Source organism: Colobus angolensis, unplaced genomic scaffold (genome assembly GCF_000951035.1).
Source record: "Colobus angolensis palliatus isolate OR3802 unplaced genomic scaffold, Cang.pa_1.0 Scaffold190, whole genome shotgun sequence".
Taxonomy (NCBI): Eukaryota; Metazoa; Chordata; class Mammalia; order Primates; family Cercopithecidae; genus Colobus; species Colobus angolensis.
The window spans coordinates 1,162,487-1,189,669 of NW_012115044.1; the positions used below are offsets into that span (position 1 = coordinate 1,162,487).

Sequence of the window (27,183 nt, forward strand, 5' to 3'; positions counted from 1 at the left end):
TCAATTGGCCCAGTGTTGTGCCCTCTATAGCAACAGCCTCACATTCCCTTTTACATGCTGAAATGGGAATTTTGAAAAATAACCAAAAAATGAATATGAACACCCTTTCCTCTGGTGATCCTGCAAACCAATCAGCCAACTGGATTATTTTTTATTTATATCACTTGTTGGCTAGCCAACCGAGAGGAAAGCAAAAGAACATGTCCACAATGCTGAAAATAATACCATTAAAGAGTGTGTTTAAAAATAGAGGGGTAGGCCAGGCGCAGTGGCTCACACCTGTAATCCCAGCACTTTGGGAGTTTGAGGTGGGCGGATCACCTGAGGTCGGGAGTTCAAGACCAGCCTGACCAACATGGAGAAACCCCATCTCTACTAAAAATACAAAATTAGCCAGGCATGGTGGTGCATGCCTGTAATCCCAGCTATTTGGGAGGCTGAGGCAGAAGAATCACTTGGACCCGGGAAGTGGAAGTTACAGTGAGCTGAGATCGCATCATTGCACTCTAGCCTGGGGAACAAAAGTGAAACTCCATCTCAAAATAAAATAAAATAAAATAAAAATAAAAGGAGGGGTCCAGGTGCAGTAGTATGTGCCAGTAATCCTGGCTACTTGGGAGGCTAAGGTGGGAGGATCGCTTGAGTCCAGGAGTTTGAGGCCAGCCTGGACAACATAGCAAGACCTCATCTCTGAAAAAAGAAAATTATAGGAATATGATTGCATAAGTCTGTAAACATAACAATATAACATCGAATTACACACTTTGAGTGGATGAATTGTGTGGTATGTGAGTTATATTTTCATAAAGCTGTTTTTAAAAGTGAAGAGTTGGGGATTTTACTATATTTTTAGCTCTAATATCTAAGTCTTTTGTATAATTTCTAGACATTTAGTGCACATTTTCAGGAATACATTATTTACAGCAGTAGAGGACTGCCGCTGGTTTGCTTCATTATCATCACCCCAAACTCTTCTATAAGACTGATCACCTGTGACATTCCCTGCTGTGCCCATTACAGGGTCTTGAACAAAGAGTATTCAGCTGAATTCAGTGGTCCCTGTTTGAAGATAGCCAATGTTTATACCATAAAATAACAGTACCTAAGATAATACATAAGATAATAACCGTACCTAAGAATTGTGAAGATGAAATGAACTAATGTGTGTCAAAGCTTAGCAAAATGTGATAAATTCTCAATAAATGGCAGATCTTATCTGGGGTCACCTGTTGGAGTTATGAGGTGGATGGATGATATAACTGGGAGAAGGAGAAGAGGTGGAAGGGAAAGTGGGAGAGAGAACTCAGAGAAGGAAAGGGAGGAGGCTTTTGACTGGCATCAAGGGCCATAGGCTTGAAAGTGACCTCCTTTACCCCAGGGCTCTCAGTGAGGCTGGTGATGTCGGGAGGGGGTGGGGGGAGGGGGAGCCAGGTAAATCTAAGGCTCAGGCAGAGGAAAGGGGAAAGAAGAGAGGAAGACAAAAGGAGAGGGGAAGGGAGAAACAGAGGGACCCAGAGCAAGGGTGGTGAGTCCAGGTGCTCTCAGGGATAGAAAGCAATGCTACTCAGGCAGAACACACAGAAAGGAATCAAAATCACAGCAGTTTACCCCAGCAACCAAAATGTAATTTTAAAAAACATACTGGCTGGGCGCGGTGGCCTCACGCCTGTAATCCCAGCACTTTGGGAGGCCGAGACGGGCGGATCACGAGGTCGGGAGATCGAGACCATCCTGGCTTACATGGTGAAACCCCGTCTCTACTAAAAAAACAAAAATCTAGCCAGGTGCGGTGGCGGGCACCTGTAGTCCCAGCTACTCAGGAGGCTGAGGCAGGAGAATGGCGTAAACCCGGAAGGCGGAGCTTGCAGTGAGCTGAGATCTGGCCACTGCACTCCAGCCTGGGCGACAGAGCGAGACTCCGTCTCAAAAAAATAAATAAATAAATAAAATAAATAAATAAATAAAATAAAATAAAATAAAAATAAAAAACATACTATTCTTTACTTGCTTCTCTAAGCTCTATGAGAGAAACATAGATCACAGCCATGGTTTCTAAAATTGCCTTTCTCCCCCACTTCTCTCCTCTCTCCCCCTCAAAAATTATCCCTACACCTGCCCCTCTTTCTTTCTCTTTCTGTCTCTCACCTTCTCTCCATCTCTCACCTACAAACAAACAAACAAAACAACTACAGAATTTCCTACCAACCCCAGTCGGCTCACCTTTCCTCCTTCTCCCCCTCCCGCTTTCCTTCTTATTAGGAAGCAAAAAAGCCCCGAAAGGATGGTGGAAAAGCAAAACCAGAATCCTCTTCAGGGAGCTAGAGGAGGAGAAAGGCCAGGAAAGCTTATTAGGGTCATTATTTCCCTCCTGTCACAGGGGTTTCTTCTCACCGGCAAACCATACTTTAAAAAAAAAGAGAGGAAAGAAAATATTCCAGTGTCAAGTTCTACTTGGAGGTGACCCCAGTACCCTCAAGTGCAAAATCTGTCTCTCCCCACTTCCCCAGCTTTTGGGCCACCTGGAAGGGGAATTGCAGCCCTACCTGTCTATGCTGATGGCACAGAGGTTCAGGATGCTGGCTGTACACATCATGACATCCAGGGTGACAAAAACATCGCAGCAAACGCGGCTGAAATTCCAGACTCCACCTGTCACCTGGGTATCAGAGACAAGGATGTTAGTGTTTACCCCAGTGAAGGAGCAACAACCTAGTTAGCCCTATTGTCTTCCCTATGCTGCCTAGTGTAGATGTTGGCACTCCTGCTCCCTGTGTGCCATTGTTCCTACAGGGCAGACAAACATCGAGGGAGTGCCAGGCTATCCAAGATTGGTTGCCTAAAGAAAGGACACATTCACAGAATGTTAGAATGCTAATGCTGGAAGTGATCTTCCAAGTCAATTAGTACAGTGATTCTCAAAGTGTGGTCCACAGTGGGGTGTTATTAAAGATGTAGATTTCTGAATCCTTCCTATACCTACTGAGTCAGAATCTTTGGCTCTATGGTCCGTAAATCTTCATTTTTGTTTTTTTTAATTCATTTTATTTTTTGAGAGGGAGTTTTGCTCTTGTTGCCCAGGCTGTAGTGCAATGGCGCGATCTCGGCTCACTGCAACCTCTGGCTCCCGGGTTCAAGCGATTCTCCTGCCTCTGCCTCCCGAGTAGTTGGGAACACAGGTATGCACCACCAAGCCCAGCTAAAACCTTCATTTTTAAATAAACACTCCTATACACACCAAGGTTTGAGGATCACTGTTGAAGTTCAAACTCAAGAGGCAACTAACACTCCTTGTGGTTAAGTGATAACTTACTCATAGATGCTCAGCTGGTGGTAAAAGAACTTCGGTGACTGCCCGATGTGTACATTGTGCCAAAACTGTGTCTCTGAAGTTCTTCACCCAGTAGAGAGCTCATCATGTACTCAAGGAATAAGCTAAGAACACATTTTTCATAAAATTTACCTCCAAAGTAAAAATATATCTGGCTTCAGGTTATAAAGCTTGGAAACATTCTGAAACAACATCTATGGGAATCTATATAAAATAAGTCTGTGCCAATGTGACTGCCTTCAACACTCTCCCTCCCCATCCACATCCCAAAAACCAAAAGATGGGGAAAAGGGTTGGATTCTGTCTACTACTCAGAATTCATGAGGATGGTTTCAACCTCATGCATCTGTCTATACATGTGTTTCAAGCTCCATAACATCCTCTGAGTAATGCTTACAGTCAGGAATTTAGGTAATATCATTTATATTCTAGTATATTTCTATTTATTTTTAAAACTTTTGCATAGCCTAATTGAATCAGGAAGATGTGTCAGGGAGATTGTCACCTTTAAAATGTCCACCAAAGGCCACTAATGGACCGCAAGGCTTTGTGCAGTTACCAGCTTCTTGCCTAGGGGGGTGCGCTGTCATTCTTGGGGACCCTAGTTCTCAGGAAGAAACCTGCCAGGCTTTGTGACTCTGGCTGTAGCTGAGTATTCACAATACCCGTCCTGAATAGGCCCAATGGCCATTTAAGAGGAAGAAAGAGTGAAAAATGGTACAGTAGCCTCTGAAGTAGCTTCTCAACAAGAAAACAGATACTGACCAAATGACTGTGCATAAAGATAGTGCTATTCCTTCATCTGGATTTTCTATTCAAGGATCTCCTATTTAAGGTCACTTTACTGTTCATTTCTGTTTTATCCCAATAAAACAAGGTCGTCTATCCTTCCTCGTCCCTAATAACTTCTTCCCCCTTGGATTTATTTCTTTTTTTGCATCTCATTGTATTCCTATGTTTGGTCATCTCCAGACTGTTTTGAGAAACCCTGACTAATGATTTTTTGTTTAAAAGCAAGAAAGAAAAGTTAAAACTAGTGAAGAAGTCATCATATTTTTCATTTGGTTTTGGATTTACTGTCTCTCTTTTAGTTTGACCAATTGGCTCTATATAAATAAAGGTTGAATATGAATTTATAGGAATCATGAGAATAAAAAGCTTTTAAAAGATTGAGAGGTAAGAATTCTGATCTAAAGAGTCATAATAACACAATGATTTAGGGGAATCAGGAGAATAAAAGATGGTTTTGTTCATTACATAGGACAGTTGCATACTGTAAAAAGCTTCTTGCAAAAGCTGATTTTGTATACTAAATTTTATTTCAACATTATGTCTACTCTGCAGTTAATGTTTTAAAAAACGCTTTTTGGCATAATTGTGAGCACACGTTTGTTTATGTGTGTTTCGGGCTAGGGTAGGTGAGAAAGGATAATTACGATAACAGCAAACTTCAGTGTTTGCTGGATATTCATTCATTCATTCATTCATTCATGCATTTATAAAGCAAATACTTGTGAAGCTCTTAGTACTTGCTTTGTAGGAGTGTATGTCATGTGTGTTGAGAGGTTTTACAAAATGTACTACAGAGTCTATCCTTAAAGAATTTACAAGATAACTGGAGAAGTAAGGCATTCTTCAATAAAATACTAGAGATCATCATGATATCCTAATATTGTTAATAAGAATTAACATTTATTGAGAATTCACTGTACATGTGTTACCAGCCCACATGACCTGTTCCACGAATTTCTATAACTTTGAAACTTCAGACTTTGAAAACTGTATTTGTTTTTATTATATGTGTTCTTAGAGATTTTTGAAGACAAGTTATACATTTACTTGATAAGAGATGGAGTTATTGCTACTTAACCAACACCAAGAGGAGCAGGAAGATTTGCTTGTTCGCTGCTGCATCCCCACTCCCAGAGCAGGGCCCAACCATGAAAATATATTCTGAGATAATAAATGGCCTCTGACATAATCTGTCATCATAACAGCTAACATTTATTGAATGCTTACTAAGTGCCTGGTGTTCTGCAAAGCACTTTACATACATGACTTCTATTGCCGATTATAATTCTATGACAGAGGATTATTATCTTCATTGCAGAGGAAGAACGTAAAAGCTTAGAAAGAACAAGCACTTTGTCCAAGGTCACAGGGCTACTACAGGCAGAAAGAGCATTGGAATGTAGGTTGTTACCCACCCTGCTACAGGGAAGTGTTAGGTGAGGAGGGGTAGTTGTTGGAAAAGGAGGAAGCAGGTAGATACCAGGGGAAAGAAGAAAACCAGGTACTCCTCAGGGATTTTTGTGTGGTGAACCATATCATCTCCTTTCTAGGGAAAGAGACACTCTCCTGATTGCCTCTATCCCAAGGTTCAAAGAATAGTGCAAGAGACAGTAGTACGTGCTGCCTTTGGGGCTGGTGAAAGTACACAGACAGTTTTCTTTAATACCCCTCCTGCTTAGCCCCCAAAGGCCAAAGCCCCCAAGCTGTTCTCTGGCTTCCAGGCCCCCACTGGCCCGTCATCCCATTCTGGCTATCCTCTTTTCCCATCTTCTGATTCTGCCATCAAAATTCTCATTCCCTCCTTGATTTCAGCTAAGAGTCAAGAAGAAAACAATCTGATTAGCTGATTAAAATAATTCCCACTAAGGTGCCATCACTTAGCCTTCCCTGGAGCTTACACATTAAAATTAGTCTCTAATTGGTGGGACTTGTAATGAATTTTTTTTTTCTATTGGCATCCTCCACATCAAGCAACTAATAGTAAGGGATCAATAAAGTGTATCTAAGTGCCAAGAATATGCTAGTAACTCTCACACATTTTCTCATCACAACCTGAAGAGGTAAATGTGATTTCTAACTTATAGATAAAGAAATGGAGACCTGGAATGGTTGAGTAATTTACCTAAGGACACATAGCCTGTAAAAGGAGCTAGAATTTCAACCCCTTTATATTAACCATTACTCTTCCTGCCTCTCAAAGGTTAGTGGCTTGCACTTCTGAGATGTGTACAATTTAACTCCATTCTAATATCATAGGAGGTAGAAGAGGTGGTGTGTGTCCATCCATTATCCCTATAGCCATGGTCTAATGAGTGCCCATGATGTGTCTGATACTTTGCTTGGACGGATGTATTGAAACAAACCTGTTTTTGTTCCCAGGATCTCAGAATACAATGTGTGCCTATTACCAGAAGTAATGTGTGAATGGGTATGGGTGAACTGAGGGCCCAGGAGATAGGTACTTAAAAAACAGCTATGAGGCAATGTGATAGGCACCGAAGGTGAGATAGGTACAAGGTGTTGGAGGATTATGAAAGGCAAAATGATTTTTGAAATTAAAACAGATAAAAGTGAAAAAAGGCCGGGCGTGGTGGCTCATGCCTGTAATCCCAGCCCTTTGGGAGGTAGAGGTGGGTGGATCACTTGAGGTCAAGAGTTCGACACCAGCCTGGCCAACATGGTGAAACCCCGCCTCTACTAAAAATACAAAAATTAGTTGGGTGTGGTGGTGGGCACCTGTTATCTTACCTACTTGGGAAGCTGAGGCATGAGAATTGCTTGAACCTGGCAGGCGGAGGTTGCAGTGAGCCGAGATCATTCTACTGCACTCCAGCCTGGGCGATAGAGCAAGACTCAGTCTCACAAAAAAAAAAAAAAAAAAAAAAGGGGAAAAAAATCAGATTGACTTGAGGCTTTTTAGAGACATGATTCTTTCTCCTGCATTCTAATGAATAACTCACTTTAGAATTATACAGAAACCAGGTGGTATTACTCTTACTTGCTAATGAATGTAAGTAACTTCCTGTGGCAACACAGAAGTTGAGTAAGCAGGAAAGTGTCTTCAGGTACTGAACTTGTCCATTGATTTCAATAGACACAGCCTAGGGCAGCATTCCCCACATTTACTGATTATAAGGCAGCATTTCCCAAACCTCCAGATGCTCTTGTTAAACAAAATGATTCTTAGGCCTCACTCAGAGTAATAAGTCCCTCAAGTGATTCTTATTGTTTTGATTTGGGAAACACTGGTCTGGGGTTAAGGGGAGCACAAAATGATCCTCAGAAATGGTTGTTCCTAAAGCAGCGTTTCTTAAGCATTCTTTATCCTGTGGATTTTGTTAGCTTCATGATCCCCTTCTCAGAAGAATGCTTTTTGTTTTGAGACGGAGTCTCACTCTGTCGCCCAGCTGGAGTGCAGTGGTACAGTCTTGGCTCACTGCAATCTCCACCTCCCGAGTTCAAGCGATTCTCCTGCCTCAGCCTCCCAAGTAGCTGGGATTATAGGCTCATGCCACCAGGCCCAGCTAATTTTTGTATTTTTAGTAGAGAGGGGATTTCACCACGGTGGCGCGATTACAGCTCACTGCAACCTCCACCTCCCAGGTTCAAGTGATTCTCCTGCCTCAGCCTCCCAAGTAGCTGGGATTACAGGCTCATGCCACCAGGCCCAGCTAATTTTTGTATTTTTAGTAGAGACGGGGTTTCACCATGTTGGCCAGGCTGGTGTCGAACTCCTGACCTCAGGTGATCCACCCACCTTGGCCTCCCAAAGTGCTGAGATTACAGGCATAAGCCACCATGCTTGGCCAGAAGAATGTTTTTAAAGCATGAAATAAATACAGTGGTTCATAAAGGATATCAATTTCATTGAAATATAGTTATCAAACTATTTAAAATATATGTGTTTCTTTAATAATTCATTAAATAACAAGATCTAGTGGCAGGTCCAACATTTGTATAATTTCAGAGTAACGATGAGTGTAAGTGATATTTCAAGATGTCTGCAACAATCATAATGTGGTTTGAAAATATAAATATCATCAGTGTGCAGGAAGGAGTGTTAAAAAGTTAAACAAAATTTGGGAGGCTGAGGCAGGAGAATCACTTGAACCCGGGAGGTGGAGGTTGCAGTGAGCTGAGATTACACCACTGCACTCCAGCCTGGGCAACAGAGTGAGACTCCATCTCAAAAGGAAAAAAAAAAAAGTTTAAAAAATTGAGAAAAAAAATCTGTGATTTCTACTGGTCACACTAAAGATTTCTTCTGCTGTAGGTTGTTAGCTACATTTGGAATTAAAGGAAATTCTAAATTTCATCTCAGGGAAAATAAGTGAGTAGTTTTATTTACATCCAAGTTGATGGACTCCCCAGATTAAGAACTCCAACTCTAAAGGGATGAATTTTTAGTTATTTGGAAATATCTAAGAGGCAAAAGTAGAAGTACTTCTCTAATTAGCCTCTTCAGTCCATTTTGCTTGCCACATTTGGAGTATTTCTTGGTGGGAGGGTTGCTGTGGGGCAAAACAGAATAATAAATAAGGATTTTTCACTTCTTTGCGTCTTAATTTCTCCATCTGTGAAATGGGGGGTTTGTAGCTTATTGGTTCCCAAATGTCATAGCAGATGTCTAGCTGGTTGCACAAGTCATGTAAGGTGGGAGTTGGGCTTGGGGCTCATTATAATTACTCTAGACTTCCAGGGCTGCCCTGGAAATGCTGGTTTAGTAGACCCGAGGTAGACCCGACAGTTTCTAATTATTTTTTTTTTTGAGACAGAGTCTTGCTCTGTCACCCAGGCTGGAGTGCAGTGGCACGATCTCGGCTCACTGCAACCTCCCCTTCCCGGGTTCAAGCGACTCTTCTGCCTCAGCCTCCCAAGTAGCTGGGATTACATGTACCTGCCATTATGCCCAGCTAATTTTTGTATTTTTAGTAGAGATGGGGTTTTACCATGTTGGCCAGGCTGTTCTCAAACTCCTGACTTTAGGTGGTTCACCTGCCTCAGCCTCCCAAAGTGTAGGGATTACAGGTGTGAGCCACCACACCCGGCCAACAGTTTGTATTTTTAACAAGCAGTCTCTCTTTCCCTTATGCTATAAATTAAGTGTGTCCCCCAAAATGCATGTGTTGGAAACTCAATCCCCAATGCAACAGTGTTGGGAGATGGGGCCTAATGAGAGGTGATTAGCCTTGAGGACTCTGCCCTCATGAATGGATTAATGTTGTTGTGGGAGTGGCTTCCTTATAAAAGGACAAGTTCGGTCCCCTTTTGCCTCTCTTCTGCCTTCCCACCTTCCACCATGGGATGACAGCATGAAAGTCTTTCCCAGATGGAGGTCTCTTGATCTTAGACTTCCAAGCCTCCAGAACTGTAAGAAATAAATCTGTTCTTTGTAAATTACACAGCCTCATTTATTCTGTTGTAGCTCCACAAAATGGACTAACACACCCCCTAATGAAAGTTTAGCTCAGACTACTCAAAGTTTAGGTGCATTAGAAGCATGGAGGAGCTCATTTAAATATGAGACTCCAAGATTCATCCTCAGAGATACGATGTCATTAGAATATGGCCAGGAATTTCTTGTGGTTGGATCACACTGTGGAAATGATGGCAAAAACAATCTCCAAGACTTTCCAGCTTTAATATTCTATGACTTTTTATCAAAATCCAGAGTTTGGTGAAGAGGTTGTGAGAATCTCCTGTTTTTGTTTTCTAGTAGGGAGGTCTTAAATTGCTATCACTTGGGGTTTTTTGAGCTGTGGTGAAACTTTCCTTTAAAAAAACTCACTTCTTTATTTTTAATAATCAATATCATTACAAACTCAAAGATTCCTCCCTTCCTAAAATTTTGCTCTTCTTTCCTTTCATCACCATCTAACCTCGATTGCTTTTTCCGTGGTGTGTTTCCTTGCCTGAACTCATCCTATTCTATCTTGCTTGACTACCTTTCTTAATCCTCAAGTTATTCCTCCTGTCTATACTGGGACCCCAGTAGTTTGAGTTTAGTATTCCAAATGTTCCCCTGGCTGCTTGTACTGCCTTTCTATCCTGATAAAAGTGCTTTAAACATCACAAAAGGTGCTTCACTGAGTGGAACAAAATAAGATGTTTGTGCTTGGAGAGGAAGCTCCGGAGTGCAGACGGTAAAGCAGGAAATTAAAATCTTGAGAGGAAATCTGAGATAGAACTGTTCGGGATGCCTCAGAAAAGTTGAGAAAATGCTGCAAACTGATTTAAACAGATAGCCAAGCCAGGAGCCCTCTGAAATATAATCTTCTGTGAGGTCACCTGCTTGGTTTTTGTCCTGAACTTCTCTGCCAGGCTTGAGGACAGAGAATACTGAAGCACGCCAGTGACTGGTAGCTGTGAGCCCCCTTATGTATGCCCAAGTGAAGGCTCCTCTGTGTCTTAAAGATGAGAATGATACCAATGAAAGCTGACTATGGTTCCCACTTACAGACTATCCTCTTCCATCTTTCCAATAAATAGGCCCTAGATTCCACTGGGAATCTGTGAGATCCCTGGGCAGTGTCCAAGGAAGAAACACATAACCTATGTTAAATCAATTTTTCAATTTGGAAATCATGTGCCACAAGCCAGTCCAATCAGAGGACATCTTGATACCTCTACTAGAAATTCTAAGAAAAGGATTTTCTTTCTTGCCGTAAATGGTGTGGTGTGGACATGTGAGGCCTGTAGCTTGGCCTGTTTCCTGCAGGTAAGGTCAGTATATGGAAAAAGGCAGAGCTGAGAGAATTGTAGGGAAATGGAGCTGGTACCCTGATGGAACTGTGCCTGCAGCCCACCCTCCTAGAGGACTTTATAAAGTTCCTGGTATGACAGTCAATGCATTCTGTTTTTTCATTTAAGCCAATTGGAGTTAAGCTTTTTAAAACTTATAATTGAAAGTGTCTTAAGTGAGATATTTATAGATCAAAAGTTTTGGTTATCAAAATACTGTATCAGTTGATGACAGCTGAGTCTAACATCAGCTCAAGGTGGAAAATGTTGTTGTCACCTCCATTTTATGCACTGAAATCCATGTCTTCTGACTCCCAGTTCTGAGTCTTTTTCTTGCAGCATGACACTGTGTTGAAATGACATTCGTCCCAGTGAATTCCAATAAAGGCAATGTGATACTTTATTGCCTACCTCAGAGCAATTCCCCACCCCTACATCTTTTTTAAATAAAACACACATTTTCATTTTTTCTTTTTTAGCTTCCTTTGCAGTTAAAGGTTGTCTCATGACTAAGTTCTGGCCAATTAAGCTTATGTGAAATCTCTTAGAAACATGCTTCAAGCTACTACAGGGAAAGTGCTCTCTCTCTCTCTCTCTCTCTTTCTCTCTCTCTCTCTCATTTACTGCTGTCCCTATCCATCCTATTTTTGAATACTGCCATGGTGCTAGGGGGCTATGGCAACATACAGAACTAGGCCAGCTTGCCAAGGATGGCGAAGAGGAAGGATGGAAATGTCTGGTCTGTGATGACACCATGGGGCAGCTGAACCAACACAACAATTCTTTTCCTCCTCCAGAATTCTGGTTATTTGAAAAACATTAAATGTAATTAAGTCACAACTAATCAAGATTTCCAATATTTACAGCCAAAACATTCCTACGTCATAAATACTGGTGTCTGGCAAAAGGAGCCACTTTTCCTTTGAAGAAGGTGGATGTGTTCAAATCAAAGCACATGAGGCTATGAATTTGGTGAATCTTTGGATCCCAAAATGGTGTTCTCCTCATGTATATCTTATCTTCCTGGGGGCCCTCAAGCCTACAGCAGTCTCGGTGATCAACATTGCACCCTTTTCTTTTCCAAAGGGAGCTCTTAGGTAAAATTAAGTAATTACTAGAGTAGCTACTCAAACTGCACTATCATTAGGACAAGTTAGTGAGAATAATACTTTGCTTCTTCTTGAGACACATGGATTTGTATATTCATAGTCCATATTTTAAGGGCTCAAAGTGCTCTTTTCTTTCATTAAGGTACCTCATCTGCCTCTAAGGAAAGACAGGAAAACATTTGAGATTAAGAAAAGTATAGACTGATGTAAGATAGAGACACTTGGTCCTCTGTATTCTTCAGTGGCTTTAGTGCCTCTTTTTGGTCTTACCAACTTGCTTCAAGACCCAGTCAGTGCCTTGAAGCAAGTTGGTAAGACCAAAAAGAGACACTTGGTCCTCTGTATTCTTCAGTGGCTTTAGTGCCTCTTTTTGGTCTTACCAACTTGCTTCAAGACCCAGTCAGTGCCTTGAAGCAAGTTGGTAAGACCAAAAAGAGGCCCTAAAGCCAGTAAGGAGATGTCTCTGCTGCCCCAAATCTTCCTGATGTGAATGTAGATTTAAAAAATCATGCTCTTATTGCTTCTCAGCCTTTTGATTAAGATCAAATGCAAAAATTATGATCTTGATCACTGAATACCTACACGAAATAACCTGTTGGACAGAGGGTTTTATTATGGTTTTTGTGGGGAGAAACCAAGAACTCCACCAGAGCTGTTCTCACAGAAGAAAACCTATAGGTACTACTACAGTGATTTCTTTAAGGCCTTTGGCAAGATTTCCTGTCATTTTCTGTAGTCTCAACTGCCCCTCTATGCTCAGCAGTAGAATAGGAGCACCACTATATCAGAAGGTGTGGCTGGAAGGGGATGTCATGGGTTTCTAGTGTGGAAAAGTCACGATGTCCGTCTCCTAAACCAGTATATACAGACGGTTTCCAGTATGGTCCAACCAGAGTCCTGGAAATAATCACAAATATGTAGCCAACAAATGCCCCTGAGTGGCTTTGTCACAGACACCCAACGCCTGGTTTTATCTTAGAGGGAATAAAAATGCTCATTAGAGTGAAGGTCCACTGTCTATGTTTCTTTCTGACATTCATCCTTCTGGAGGACTTAAGAATCCTTGGAACATATAGAAATGGACAAAAACATTTTAGGAGGATGAAGGCAGTGCTATGAGTCATTGACCAATTCATATTGGCTGGTTGCAACTTAAGTGCCTCATTCTTGAACAGAAATGTCACATGCTTCGAATTTTTTTTTTAAGGCTCATTATTGTTGGATGTAAAATAACAAATAGCTCATCCCCAAACGTCCTCTCACCAAAAAGTCTGACTGTAACAATAGATAGAGAGGCAGATGGTATTAACAGGAACAGCCCATATAATGCATACATTACAGAGAAGATTCATTTCATCATGCATATATCAAATATTATAACAGTTAGCATGTAATGTATTGTGTGCCACGTAGTATGTTTAGACTACAGGAAATGAAGAATAAAGATCTAGTCTCTGACTTCAAGGTTGACTCAGACTAATTGGGTTGACAGAAAAATCGAGATAATTATAAGACCCTTCACCCTTCCAACTAGGATTATCCTAACTGGAAAGAATAAATACATGTTTTTTCCTCAAGAATTCCCTTAGCCTTTAGATGTACCCAGCCTAGTTGTTTTTCTTCTTTTCTTTTTATTTCTCTATTTTCTTTTTTTCTTTCTTTACGTCTCCCCCTTGAGATCATAAGTCTAATTTTAGTTCCCAGCCATTCTTTAACAAAGCTATTAGCATAGGCAGTCTATGTACAAGGTTTTTGCTCTCCCGTGATATGTCACACTTAATTAACTGTCACTTTTGCTATCAATATTAACTGAGATATTAATTTGATGAATCTTAATTTCTGTTAATCATAGCATCATTTTGATCCTTCACTGGATACCTCTTTAAAATGACACACAGTAGAGAGGAGAAATATTAATAGTATACTCAGGTTTGTTTTTTTTTTTTAAAAATCACATCTTAAGTAAATGCATGTTTTCCTGGTAAGAATATCTGTTTCTTGAACAGATATGGTCATCCTGATTTCCTTGTTAGCAAATGGGTGTTTTGTCTTGACTACCTCCTGGCTCTGTTTCATACTCCCAATTGAAAATACTTTCAAATTTGATAAATGTTTCTCCCCAAAAGAATTCACCAGGATCTGCTGTACTATCTGTCTGGCAAAGGCTCTGTACTATTCACGGACACATGGAAAATACACATTGGAGGGTTTTGTCAGTTCCTTTGGTAGCAGAGTCTACGAAGACCTGGTACCCAGGAGGAAACAGCAAAGAGGGACTGAGCCATCGAAAGAAGTTTGATCTGTTTGCTGGTCATTCTTTCTATCTTTCCCTACACTCACTAATTTTTTTTATATATAATTCTTTTTTTCCTCCTGGCCTCACATCCCTCCTGCACACCCTTACCCTCATGTACATTGAGCACTGGTGAAGATGCCTTCTGGACTGCCTCACCCAGCCCACCATGTCATTGAGACATGTCTGGCACAGAGAATAAACTCTAGGCTACATTAGGAAGAGTCCCATCACTCAAATCCTGTCACCTGAACACTGGAGACCCACGAACAGAATCATTCTCAGCGTCCTGGTTCTGACATAGGTGGGGGATGGGATGGTGGCTGTTTTCCAGAGCTTTAACTCTCTCATTAAAGAGAGAATGAGAGTTGTCCTTTCTTCCTCAGTTCCCGACTGTTTGGGGAGTCTTTTGAGCCCCAAAGGCCGGAACTCAAGGGAAGACAAATACAAGCACAGTCAGAGACAGCATGTGCCTGAAGTCTACTCACCTCCAGGTATACCACCCAGGGCATCACCAAGGTGGCCACCAGCAAGTCTGCCACAGCCAGGCTCACTACTAGGTAGTTGGTGGTAGTCTGCAGGGCCCGCTCCTTCAGCACAGCCATGCATACCAGGCCATTGCCGAAGACGATGGCCAGGATGAGCGCGCAGTAGGAGAGGGCGTAGTAGGCATGTGGGCGGGCCTGGCTGACACCTGTGGAGTTCTCCACCCCACAGGTGTAGTTCAGGTGGCCACTCAGCTGGCTCAGAGGTGCCATAGCCCAGGGGGAGGTACGTGACGCCAAGGGGCTTCCTGTGAGGAGACAGAAAACAATATTAATAAAATGAGACTCTTTGGAGCTTGGTTGCTTAGTTACATTTTTTTATTTATTGCATCAACAAATATTTATTGAGCATTTTCTATATAGTAGGCACTGTTGTGAGAGTTGGAGATACAGCAATGAACAAAACAGATAAAATCTAATTCCTCCCCTTTGAAGCTCCCATTCTAGAGGAGAAGACAGATAATAAACAAGACAAATAAAAGATGTGGTGTGTTTGATAATGATATGTATATTGGAGACAAATCAAGGAGGCGGGTAAGTAATGGGTGAAGATTGTATGTATGTGAGTGAGTATCTGAGTATAATCAGGAACTCCTCATGGAGAAATCAGCAATTGAGTCAAGACCTGGAGGAGATCAGGAAGCAGACCATGCAAATATCAGACGAGATAGCAGTCTGAGCAGTGAGAACAGCAGGTGCCAGCAGGAAGGGCTAGCACATAGAAGGCACAGGAGGGAGGCCGGTGAGGCTGAAGCCAAGTGAGGCAGGAGTAGAATAGGAGGGTGTGAGGTAGAGAGATTGTGCAGGGCTATTGAAAGTACCATGCTTGGACTCTGAGTGAGAGGGGAAGCTGTTGCAGGATTACAAACCCAGCTCTGCTGCTTCCTAACTCTGGGACCTTATGCATATTACTTTACCTCTCGGAGCTCCAGAGTATTCCCATGTAAAATGTGGGAATAATGAAACCCATCTATGTTAGTCCATTTTGGGTTGCTATTACAGAACTCCTGAGTCTGGGTAATTTATAAAGAGCAGAAATTTATTCTCTCACAGTTCTGAAGGCTAGGGGAAGACATAAGGCCTGTGACGTAGGGTGTAACCCTGAAACCCGAGTGAAAGTGACTCTTGCCCCAGGCTGTGTGCTATAGAGGAGCCTACTCTGGTCTTCTGCTACGGTTTGAGTGTTTGTGTCTCCCTAAATTCATATGTAGAAATCCTAACTCCCAATATGATGGTATTAGGAGGTGGGGGTCTTTGAGAGGTGATTAGGTTATGAGGACAGAGCCCTCATGAATAAGATTAGTGCTTTTATAAAAGAGACCCAGATAGTTAGCTAATCTCTTTCACCATGGGAGGACACAGTGAAAAGACAGCCATTTGTGAACCAGAAAGCAGGTCCTTACCAGACGCTGAATCTTCTGGTGCCTTGATCTTGGACTTCCCAGCCTTCAGAACTGTGAAAAATAAATATCTGTTGTTTATAAGCTACTCAGTTTATGGTATTTTGTGATAGCAGCCCAAAAGGACTAAGGCACCCTCTACTGGTTATGCCTCTAGCCCCTACAGGATGATGTTGTAACCTCCCACAGTGCCAAGGAGAAGGTCCACTAAGTTTACAACCCTGTCTAGACCACACTCAGGGAATTCTCTGCCCAACTGCTCAGAGCCTGTTTCCAGGACATCATGGGCCTCATTCTAAATCTGTCACCCTGAGGGTAGACTATGCCATAAACGTGTAGGGTTCCTGGGGCCAAGTGGTGGCTTTCAGTTAGAGCTCAGTCAAATAGATTCTATGTAGCCTGAGGTGGGGAGATAAGAGTCCAGGGTCCCTGAGGCAAGTTGGGGTGGGGGCCCAGCTTCTCCTATATAGTCACATTTTGTATGGAATTTTCAAGGGTCCAGGAATCTTAAATTCAAACGTGGCCTTCCACGTTGTTACGAAGGTGTATTCATCAAGGTGGGAAGATGAAACATTTTACTCAATGGTTTGTTGGTTACGACTTTAAAATATTTAAACATGGTACATATGGACCTTTATAGGAACTCTCTCTCCATGCCCTGGCAAAAGTAGAGGCTGGCTTGGTGGCCAGAATTTGCCCTCAAGCCAGGTATCTGTAGCTCTCCCTTGATTAGGAGACTGGCCTAATCATGGCTGTCATTTTGTACCTCACTTTGAAATGTTTCAGCCTGAAATGTGAAAGAGTTAAAATGAACAAATAATTGGGAAAGGGTGACAAACTTGGAATGAATTTAGAGAATTGTTTAAAAAAATTGTCCTTTATCTTGGCACACTGTTTGCACTCAATGTATTTTAAAACATAATAATAATTCTTGATAATAGTTATAATTTTCTCATTATTCAGAGGAGGGCAGCCGCTACCCTGGAGAGAGCACCGCTGCTGCCAAGAGCTTTTGGAAAAATACAATGCTTTCTGATTGTTCAAGGATATTTCCACTTTTAAGGCAGGCTCAGGCCCAAATGTCTTCCCTTTCACAACTGGGCCACTTTGGAACACAGTGGCCAGAATCCCTCTTTTCTGGGGTCTGCAGCTGGTGAATAATGTCTTAGCCTCCTCTCACCTGCCAAGTAAGAGGGAGGCATAAAACCTTAGGATATTTGTTACCCTTTGGCTGGACTTTTTACTCTGCCAAGAGGTTTGACAGCTACCTAAAAATAGTATAGCTGAATGCCAGTGGCTAATTATACGAAGGGAAACCCTCAACTCTGAAAATCAATTCTGAGCCTGATGTTGGAATCACAGTTGCATGGATTTCTGATTTCTAATTTATTTTTTCCACATCTGATCTTAGACCCTTTATAGCAGCAGGTGGGTTAAACTGTGATTGTTCAGGTAGTTTCTGATGAGTTGTGGATGTGGGAGATGAAACCAAAGATGCGTGAGCTGCTAGATTACTCTCTATCTCTCAGCTAATTGTTTCAACTTCCTCCCTGCTTAGACATTTTTTTTTTTTTCAAATCAGAGTTGCTTATATAACACAGAACTGAGCTGGGCTTTCTTCTTTCTTTTCCCCTCTGTTAGATACGCTAACAGATAGGAAATGGGTCTCAGGTAGGAAGAAGCAAAGAGCCTAGAGAATTCATTAACTCAATCACTCTCTAAGTAATTTACAATGATAGGCTGGTTTCCTCATCAGCAAAATGGAGATAATCATATCCACTCTGTAAGGTTATTATGAAGATTAAATGAAATTTTATACAAAAATTTGGCACTACTGACAATTTAGGCTGAATAATTCTTTGTTGAGGAGGTTGTCCTGTGCACTGTGGGGTGTTTAACAGCGTCCTTTACATATACCCACTAGATGCCAGTAGCACACCCCTCCCCACAAGTTGGGACAATAAAAAATGCTTCTAGATGTTGCCAAATATCCTGGGGGGGGGGCAAAATTGCTCTCCCCATTAAGAGTCATCACTCTAGCATAATGTCTGGCACATAGCACCAGAAATATAATTGCTTTTATTGTTAAGAGGAAAGTGGGAATAGGTGAAGAGTTAAATAATCTACAATTGTAGAGTATCTAGTGAACTTGGAAATGATGACATTCATGGTGACCTCAGCAAACAGTGTTAGGAGTTAAAAGTGGATAGGAGGTAAAATAATAGAGAAGGCAGAGAAATAGAAGAGTACTCCTGGCTTCATTCTTTTAAGATTCATTACATATAACACTACTTACACATTTTAATGAGCTTTTACATGCCTTACAAAGTATTGATTTATCTTGGTCTTTATAGTTTGTTCTGGCATCTCTTAGAGTGAGTGCATAACCTATTTAAAAAGGTAGGGGAACAGAGAGTGGTCAGGTCCCCATCAGTTATGACATTTGTCCTGCTTTGCTGATGTTCAGTCCCTCGGTGCTGAATAACAGTCTACCTGAAACATTCGTGGGGTTCCTCCTTAGCACCTCATTAAGACTTACAGAGTTTTAATTATTTGTTCTCTTTCTGTAAGAGAACAAATGAAGATGAAGACAACTACATCTAGGCTACTACTGTGTGTCAAGTACGAGTACTTTACATGCATTTTAATACTTACAGCAGCCCTAAAGGTGGATAATGACCTATTTCTTTTATGGATTAAAAAAACTGAGAGAGGTCAATTACTTTCTCAAGATTACACAATGTGTAAGGGGCTGATTTGAACCAAGCTTTATCTCAGGCATTCTTAAATCCCAAACTCATAATTATCTAATGTGTCTCTGCTGGGCATGGAAGTTGATGTTAATCATTCCCAGCCCTGCTTGGGGGCTCATTCCTGTAATACCGGCACTTTGGGAGGCCGAGCACTTGAGGCTGGGAGTTTGAGACCAGCCTGGGCAACATAGTGAGACTCCATCTTTGCAAAAATAAAATAAAAGAAAAATTAGCTGTGTGTGATGCCATGTGCCTGTATTCCCAGCTACTTGAAAAGCTGAGGCAGGAAGATTGCTTGAGTCCAGGAGTTACAGGCTGCAGTGAGCTATAATTGTACCACTGCACTCCAGCCTGGGTGACAGAGCAAGATCCTGTCTCAAAGAAAAAAACCCCAGAAAACTGTCATTCCCAAGTTGAGATGGATTTTATTCAACCCAGAACAAAACACTTCAGTAATAAGGTTCCATGATACATCTTCACTCATTTCACAGATCTCTGGCTGTTGCCACATCTAATCTTTTACTCAGATACCTCCTGACCACCAGTCACCAGAGCTTTTCTGGTCTGGGCTATAATTTGGACTTGCTATATTGCCTGATAAAGTTAATAATTATAGCTAAAATTTATAAGCATTATCATCATTCAACCTCACAGCAACCTGATGAAGAAGGTAAACACTATTATCATATCAAGTTTTCTAGATAAAAAAGGTGAGTCACAGAGAGGTTAAATATCTTGCTGAGAACACAAACCAGTAAATGATGGAGTTGATTCAACCCAAGATTTGTCTGATTCCAGAGTTCATGTTCTTAACTATGCCACTTTTAGGGGTGAGGCAGACAAATGTGAAATGGGTACTAATTTTAAAATCTCCCTTGTTCAGAGTATCTTATGCACATCATCTGACTAGGCTTGGTGAAGTAATGCAGGTGCACACTGCTCATAGAACCAGTGGGAGTCACATTGTTATTATTATTAGAGATAGTCTTTAGCATTTCTATGCCACTTACTTCTTGCAAAGTGCTGCCTATTTTCCTAAAAAAGATTCACAAATGCATTGCAATACATAGCATATTTATGTATTTGGGCACATTTACATTGTTGGTAAATGTACAGAGAAAAACTATTGCTGGTTACTGAGGTCCAGTAGCTGAGATAATAGTTTTTCCCCCTCATTAAACCTGTCTAGTAAAGCAGAGCATACTCACTTTCCATCACAACCTCTAAAGACTGAGCATCCTACCATTCTAATCAGAGATAAAATGGGGAACTCAGAAAATAAATCAATAAGCAAATATTAATTGATGACAAACTTCAATGCATTAGAAATTGAATCTGATATTGAGTAGAAACTGTTCAGTATTTGCTTTAATGCATATTCCATAATAAACAGCCTTCTGTATGGATGCTTAAACATTAGGCACCCATTTGGATACTATCAGTATTTTCCTTGCTCAATACCCTTGTTCACTGCTAGCCACACAGACCCTTGAAAATATTCAACTACAAGTAAATGAGTGCCTGAGTAAGAATCTTTCTCACCTTGTCTCTACTTCTCCTTGACTATAAGAGATCCCAATGCCATGTCAAGCAGTGGTTCTCCACTCTTACCTAAGAACAGATATTTTACAAACCCTTCAGTATCAATAAGCAAAGGGCTTCACCTATAAAGAGAAACAGTCATGCACAATGAGTTTAGAATCCAAGTTTCACTTTGCTATTGCTGCATTATTATTCATGCATGCATTTTGATGGTATTCAATTAAACTAAATGCATGAACTGGAACAAATACCTAATTGCAATGACTTCTGTTGCCCCAGTAAGCTACAGCAAGTAATGAAAGTCTCACAATTAAATAACAACAATACCCTAAAAATCATATACCATCATCAAAGGAAACATACACAATCATCATCTCAAGTACTACATATCTCTGCTGGGAATAATTGGATTCTGACTTAGAAACAGCCTGACTTTAAATAGACTATTGAAAATAGTGCCTCTCCAAACCTTCAGCTCTGAATTGCCAGGGTGCTGAATTGAGGAGTTTAAAATAACAGACCCTTACAATTAAGTAAAATCCTTAAGAGGAATACAATCAACTTCCATACAAATCCTAGAATAATAACCGCTTTTTGTTTTCTATCTTTTAATTCTTCCTTGATATGGCTTCTAGAGTCCACAAGGTACAATTTTGGGGAAAAAATAGAAGAAAAAGGAATATAAAAGGTTTCTGCTGTCCAACCACTTAGAAGAGAAAGAAAACCATTTCCTCAGGGCTTTGGTTTTTAAATAAGAGTAGGTATTGAGTTTTAATGCATATTTTTAGAGATCCACAGAACCCCAAGCTGATTAAATAACCTTGAGGAAAATACTATGTACTAAATTAGAAACGAAAAGAAAAATTACTTACCCTTAAATTTTCTTCTGATTTCTGGAGACCGAGGAGTTTACCACTTCGGCTCCTGCAGCCATTTACTGACAGCAGACATACCCAAGCAAAGCAAACTTTGCCTTTCTCAGGACTCAGAAACTATGAAATGAACAGAAAGAAATCACCCATTTTTTGCCTCTAAGATGAAATTACTTGAGTGCTGCTCTTCCAGCTTCCCTGTTAGACCTTAGTGCACGTTTCATAGCTGCTTTCGGATATATCCTTTTTCTGTAGAGGATTTGGGAGGGACCCTAAACTGAGCATTGCTTGGGTCAGCCGCTCAGAGGTTCTGTCCTTGGTGCTGAAAGAGAGATGGAGTAGGCACAAGCAGGATCCGTTTTCTACCTTGCTCTCTTTTCCTCTTTGTCTCTATCTGCTCTGGTACTGTGCTTTTTAGTACATGTGTATTTTCTCCTCAGTGTTCTTTTTAATCTTAGTTTTTCCACTGTTTTTACCTTTATGCTTTAATTTCTCTTAAATAACTCTCACCTTCCTCAGTTTAATTGCCTTTCCAGATTCTGGTGGGTGTGAAAATGATTAGTTCAGAAGAAGGAACAGATCTTCAAATTGATACCACAATTGGTTAATGGAAATCAGTACAATTTAAAACACAATTGACAGGATAATTGAACTTGGAGGTGTAAGCCTGTCTGGGAAAAGAAGGTTAAAGGAAACATATTACAAAGGCAGAAAAACTGAGGCATGGCGTATAACTGGCAATAAAGATGAAATAAGCTTAATACTGTAAGAAATGTTAAATGTTTACTTAGCAGCACTTCTTGTCTTCAGAGAAATTCACCAATATTTGCCAATTCATTCTTACTGCTTCTCTGTGATATATGTACATATATATCTTTTTAAAAACTGGTTTAGAACAAGCTAAAGTGAGATGCAACCAAGGACAATATCAGTGAAAGTCAGGAGTAGAACATAAACAATCCTAACTTATGGTCACCTATTCATCTTACATTTTACTGTGGAATCCTAACCATTTCCTGTTATCTCTCTCTTTTTTTCTCCTCTGTTTAGGCAGTGTGGTAACTCTTCGGCTGTTTTTTCTGCCAACAGTGGATGTGCTTGGCAACTGCAGTGCAGTCATGGGGAAGCTAGTTCTCTTTTGACTATGATGGAGACCTCTGCTGGCTGAAAAAGAAGGCTCATTTATTGAGCCTGTACTTTTAGCCAGTCATTTTAATGTGTTGCTCCTTTTAATCTTTTTTTTTTTTTGAGGCGGAATCTCGCTCTGTCGCCCGGACTGGAGTGCAGTGGCCGGATCTCAGCTCACTGCAAGCTCCGCCTCCCGGGTTTACGCCATTCTCCTGCCTCAGCCTCCGGAGTAGCTGGGACTACAGGCGCCCGCCACCTCGCCCGGCTAGTTTTTTTGTATTTTTTAGTAGAGACGGGGTTTCACCGTGTTAGCCAGGATGGTCTCGATCTCCTGACCTCGTGATCCGCCCGTCTTGGCCTCCCAAAGTGCTGGGATTACAGGCTTGAGCCACCGCGCCCGGCCGCTCCTTTTAATCTTTTCAACAACCCTACAAGGCAGGTACTATTTTTTACCACCCTTAATTTATGGATAGGAAAATTAAAGCATAGAGTGGTTAGTACAATGTCTGAAAGTCATACAGCTAACAAGTGGCCAACCCAGGATTTGGATCTAAACATTCTAATTCTCTTGACCACTATGATATAGTCTTCCAAAGGCAGAAAATTTAACTTCCCAGAAGACAAATAGTATATCAGAGAGAATAATAATTATGACAACAATAATAATATTAATAATACATTTGTATGTAATTATATTTAATAATCATTTAGATGATTTAGAAATCATTTTGTAAATTATGTTCTTGTTTGCACGTTACATCAATCTTCATAATGCCATTTTTATAGAGGCTGTTATGGACTAATTTGTGTCCTTCCAAAATTCATATTTTGAAGCCCTAACCTTAGAACATGACTGTATTTGGATGTAAGATCTTTGAAGTGTGAATTAAGTTAAAATGGGCCCTGGAGGGTATGCCCTAATCCAATATGACTGGTTTCCTTACAAGAAAAAGAAGAGACACCAGAAATGTGCACACAGAGGAAAGGACACAGGAAGATGGCATCTGTCTGCAAGCCAAGGAGAGGGGTCTTGTAGGAGAGACCAAACCTGCTACCCTGTTGATTTTGGACTTCTACCCTTCAAAACTGCAAAAATAAATTTCTTTTGTTTAATTCACCTAGCCTGTGGAGTTTTGTTACGGTATCCCTAGCAAGCAAATACAGAGGCTTAGAGAGGTTAGGTGCCATATCCAAGGTTGCCCATAATTTATTGGGCATAAAAGTATTAGTTATATGACGTAACTATATTGAACATGCCCTAAGACTAGAACTCCTGGGTTGAATGTGAACTCCAAGGCTTTTATTCCCTTGGATAAGGGGACCAAGAGAATATGCACTGCTAAAACTTGGCTTGTCTGACATATAAAAGCAGGGAGTAATGTCAGGCTGGAGCAGAATGAAGCAAATACCTTCTAAGGAGTTAAGAACCTCATATCACTCATTTTCAGCAACATGGTTTTCACCTTTCAGTATCCTATGTTTATTTTCTTTAACATTTGAAGATATTGTGCCTAATGATAATGCTATCCTGATAATGCGTGAATGTAGTAGGAAGAACCCTATTTCTAGACTTTCTGTGTTGAGAACACATATTCTCTCTTAAAGGGCAGTTGTAAATGCTGGCAAGATATTCCTCAGCATGTTTTTAGTGCCTTTTTTTTGGCAAAATTAAAAGGAAGATAAAGAGGGATATAGACTCTAATTCTATATAGGAAAAGAGACAGGAAAATTAACTGACATGCCTAAAATCACACATCTAGGCAGTCAACTCTGTTCTGACTTAACTCTCTGTGGTAGATTCCTTGACCCCCACGGTGAATGGGGAGGGATTGGTGTGGAAATAGAAGAGAAGCAGGGTAAATGAGGTAAATCCTTTCTCTCTGGACTTCACTACAGGTGAAGATTAGCAATTGGTCCTTTTATCTGGCACTTTCCATTCATACAACACCAAACAGTTTTATACTTTTAAGTAAATGGAACCCTTATTCATGATTGGCATCAAGATATGCCATCTGGGAAGATCTCCAGGACGCCTACAGAACAGATATGGCTGGGCAGAAATCAAGAAAAATATAGATAATTTTCTTCATCTTCCTTCCAGAAAATCCATCTCAATAGCATGGCTGGAACATTCTCATGTACTAGCCAACAGCCCTTCATCAGGGAAAGTCTTTATGTTTCGAACTTGAAGTGGGAAGTTTAGAGCAAAAGAAGAGAGATGGTGGGCTTCTCATACATACAGTTACTCAGTGATTTTGTTTGAAAGGAAATTGATGTGAAGTTTGTGGTGGGAATATTCTCTTCTTGTCTTTGAAATGCAGCTCCAGGAAAAGATACAAGAAACCTTGCCTTGAGTGCCGACCATTGAGTACAACATGAGTTTCTCACACCACTTTAAAAGCCCCCTGAGTTTCCACTCACCAGGACAGTATGGAGACCAAATGAAGCAGTATGGTGAGCCAATTTGCAGGACCTATATGAATAGAGGAATATTTTGTCTCCATGTCTTATTATAACTAGCATTCCTTACTGTAAACTAGAAGATTTGATTATCGTGATGACCTTAAACTGCATGGATACTGATCTGGTCTGAAGAAGAGCCTCTCAGTCTGTTTTTCACTAGGATCAGACCTCAAATTGTAAAAGTGTAAATGAAAGTTGGCAAATGCAGTCAGTGGTCCAGTAGTATGATTATTTCTTTTTAACCTTAGCCCTTGTTCCTCTCCAATGAGATCTGGTGATAGATGAGAACCATCTGAGAAACTCTTAGGTTTTATGTTTGAATTCATTCTGCTGCTGTAATACAGTTCTTGAAAGAAAAATAGTTCAACTCATTTATTATTGTCTAATACTGAGCACCACTTTCTTCCTTTCTACCAGAGAATGGCAGGAAATGACAGAAGGAGGCTTCTCCATCAATCAGATTTGTACCCAATCACTCATTATAGGCAGCAGAGTAATAGTAGGGAAGGAAATAAATAAATGATATTTGTTTTTATATCTGCATCTACCCTTCTGTAGAAGGGTGCTTGCATTTTACCTCCCTTTTCTACTTCTATCTTAACTTTCCAACCTATTTTCCTCCTGTTTTTTCCTACCCTCCATCATTGTCTAATTTTTTTTTTTTTTGAGACAGAATCTCGTTCTGTTGCCCAGGCTGGAGTGCAGTGGCGTGATCTCAGCTCACTGCAACCTCTGCCTCCCAGGTTCAAGCGATTCCCTGCTTCAGCCCCCTGAGTAGCTGGGACTACAGGCATGTGCCACCACGCCTGGCTAAAGTTTTTTTGTATTTTTAGTAGAGACGGGGTTTCACTATGTTAGCCAGGATGGTCTCGATTTCCTGACCTCGTGATCCGTCCGCCTCAGTCTCCCAAAGTGCTGGGACCACAGGCATGAGCCACTGCTCCCTATTTTTTTTTTAAGAGGGTCTCACTCTGTCACCCACGCTGGAGTGTAGTGGTATAATCACGCCTCACTGCAGCCTCGACCTCCTGGACTCAGGCAATCCTCCCCACCTCCACCTCATGAGTAGCGGGGACTATAGACATGCGCCACCACACCTACCTTACTTGATTTTTTTTTTTTTTTTTTGAAACGGAGTCTCGCTCTGTCGCCCAAGCTGGGTGTAGTGGCGCCATCTCGCCTCACTGCAAGCTCCGCCTCCCGGGTTTACGCCATTCTCCGGCCTCAGCCTGCCGAGTAGCTGGGACTACAGGCGCCCGCTACCACGCCCGGCTTGATTTTTTATTCCTCTAACTTTTCCTCAATTTCTTCCAATCTCTTCTATATTTCTTTTCTTTTCTTTTTTTTCCAAAATACATATAACTAGAAGCGATGATCGGCTAGAATTAGAGAGTTCTGAATTTTAATTAATTTATCATTTGTTCAAAAAGGATGTGGGGTTGATAGATTTGGCAGATTATATTTCCCAAAGATGATGATGATGATATGCCCCATTCCTCATGTTCTTCTAGAACCTTGCCATTCCACCCTCAAGAGGTGGAGCCTTAATTATGTCTCTCTTCTTGAGTCTGGTAGGCCTTCATAACTGTGTCTACCAACAGAATGTGGTAGAAGTGATGCTATGTGACTTTTGAGGCCAACTCATAAAAATGCCATATATTTCTACTTTGTTCTCTTGAGACACTTGCTCTTGGAGCTCGGTCACCATGTTATGAGAAAGCTCAGGCAGCCCATGGAGAAGCCATGTGGAGAAGAACTGAGACCATTGTGCTGACTGCACTCACTGCTAAAAGCTAGTATTAGCTAGCCAGCCATGAGTAAGTCATTTTGAAAGCAGCTCCTCCAGTCCCCCATTGAGCTGTCCTAGTTGATGCCATGTGGAACAGAGACAAGCTACCTCTGTAAAGATTTGCCCAAATTTCAGATTCATGGGCAAAATAAATGTTTGATGTTGTCTTAAACCAATAATTTTGTTATGTAGCAATAGATAATAGATAATCTGAGACTCATTTTCTCTAAAACATGGCACATTTAGTATTCAGAAGGAGCACATCTCAAATCCTATTGAGTCCCATCTCATTTAGAGGAAATCACTATTCAATTATTTGGTGTGTTTGTTTGAATCTAGATGCTATTTCACCTTTACAGATTTTACAAAACCTTTTTTCCTCAAAATATGGGCCAAGGACCAAGACCAGCAGCATCAACTTCACTTTG

At 41.0% G+C, this 27,183-nt stretch overlaps 1 protein-coding gene across 2 annotated transcripts in view; it reads right to left on the minus strand.

Annotated features, from left to right (window-relative positions):
- DRD3 (dopamine receptor D3) overlaps positions 1-21,855 on the minus strand; it is a 64,327-nt gene extending 42,472 nt beyond the window's left edge. Inside the window, exons 1-4 of one of the 2 annotated variants that reach the window (XM_011940595.1) lie at positions 21,376-21,495; positions 18,505-18,772; positions 14,752-15,056; positions 2,544-2,656 (exon numbers count right to left, since the gene is read on the minus strand). In XM_011940595.1, the coding sequence (XP_011795985.1) occupies positions 2,544-2,656; positions 14,752-15,021 (383 nt within the window). In that variant the 5' untranslated portion in view covers positions 15,022-15,056; positions 18,505-18,772; positions 21,376-21,495. Of the gene's footprint in view, positions 1-2,543; positions 2,657-14,751; positions 15,057-18,504; positions 18,773-21,375 lie in introns of both variants that reach the window. The other variant, XM_011940594.1, reaches the window with a different exon arrangement.
- Positions 21,856-27,183: the final 5,328 nt, after the last annotated feature.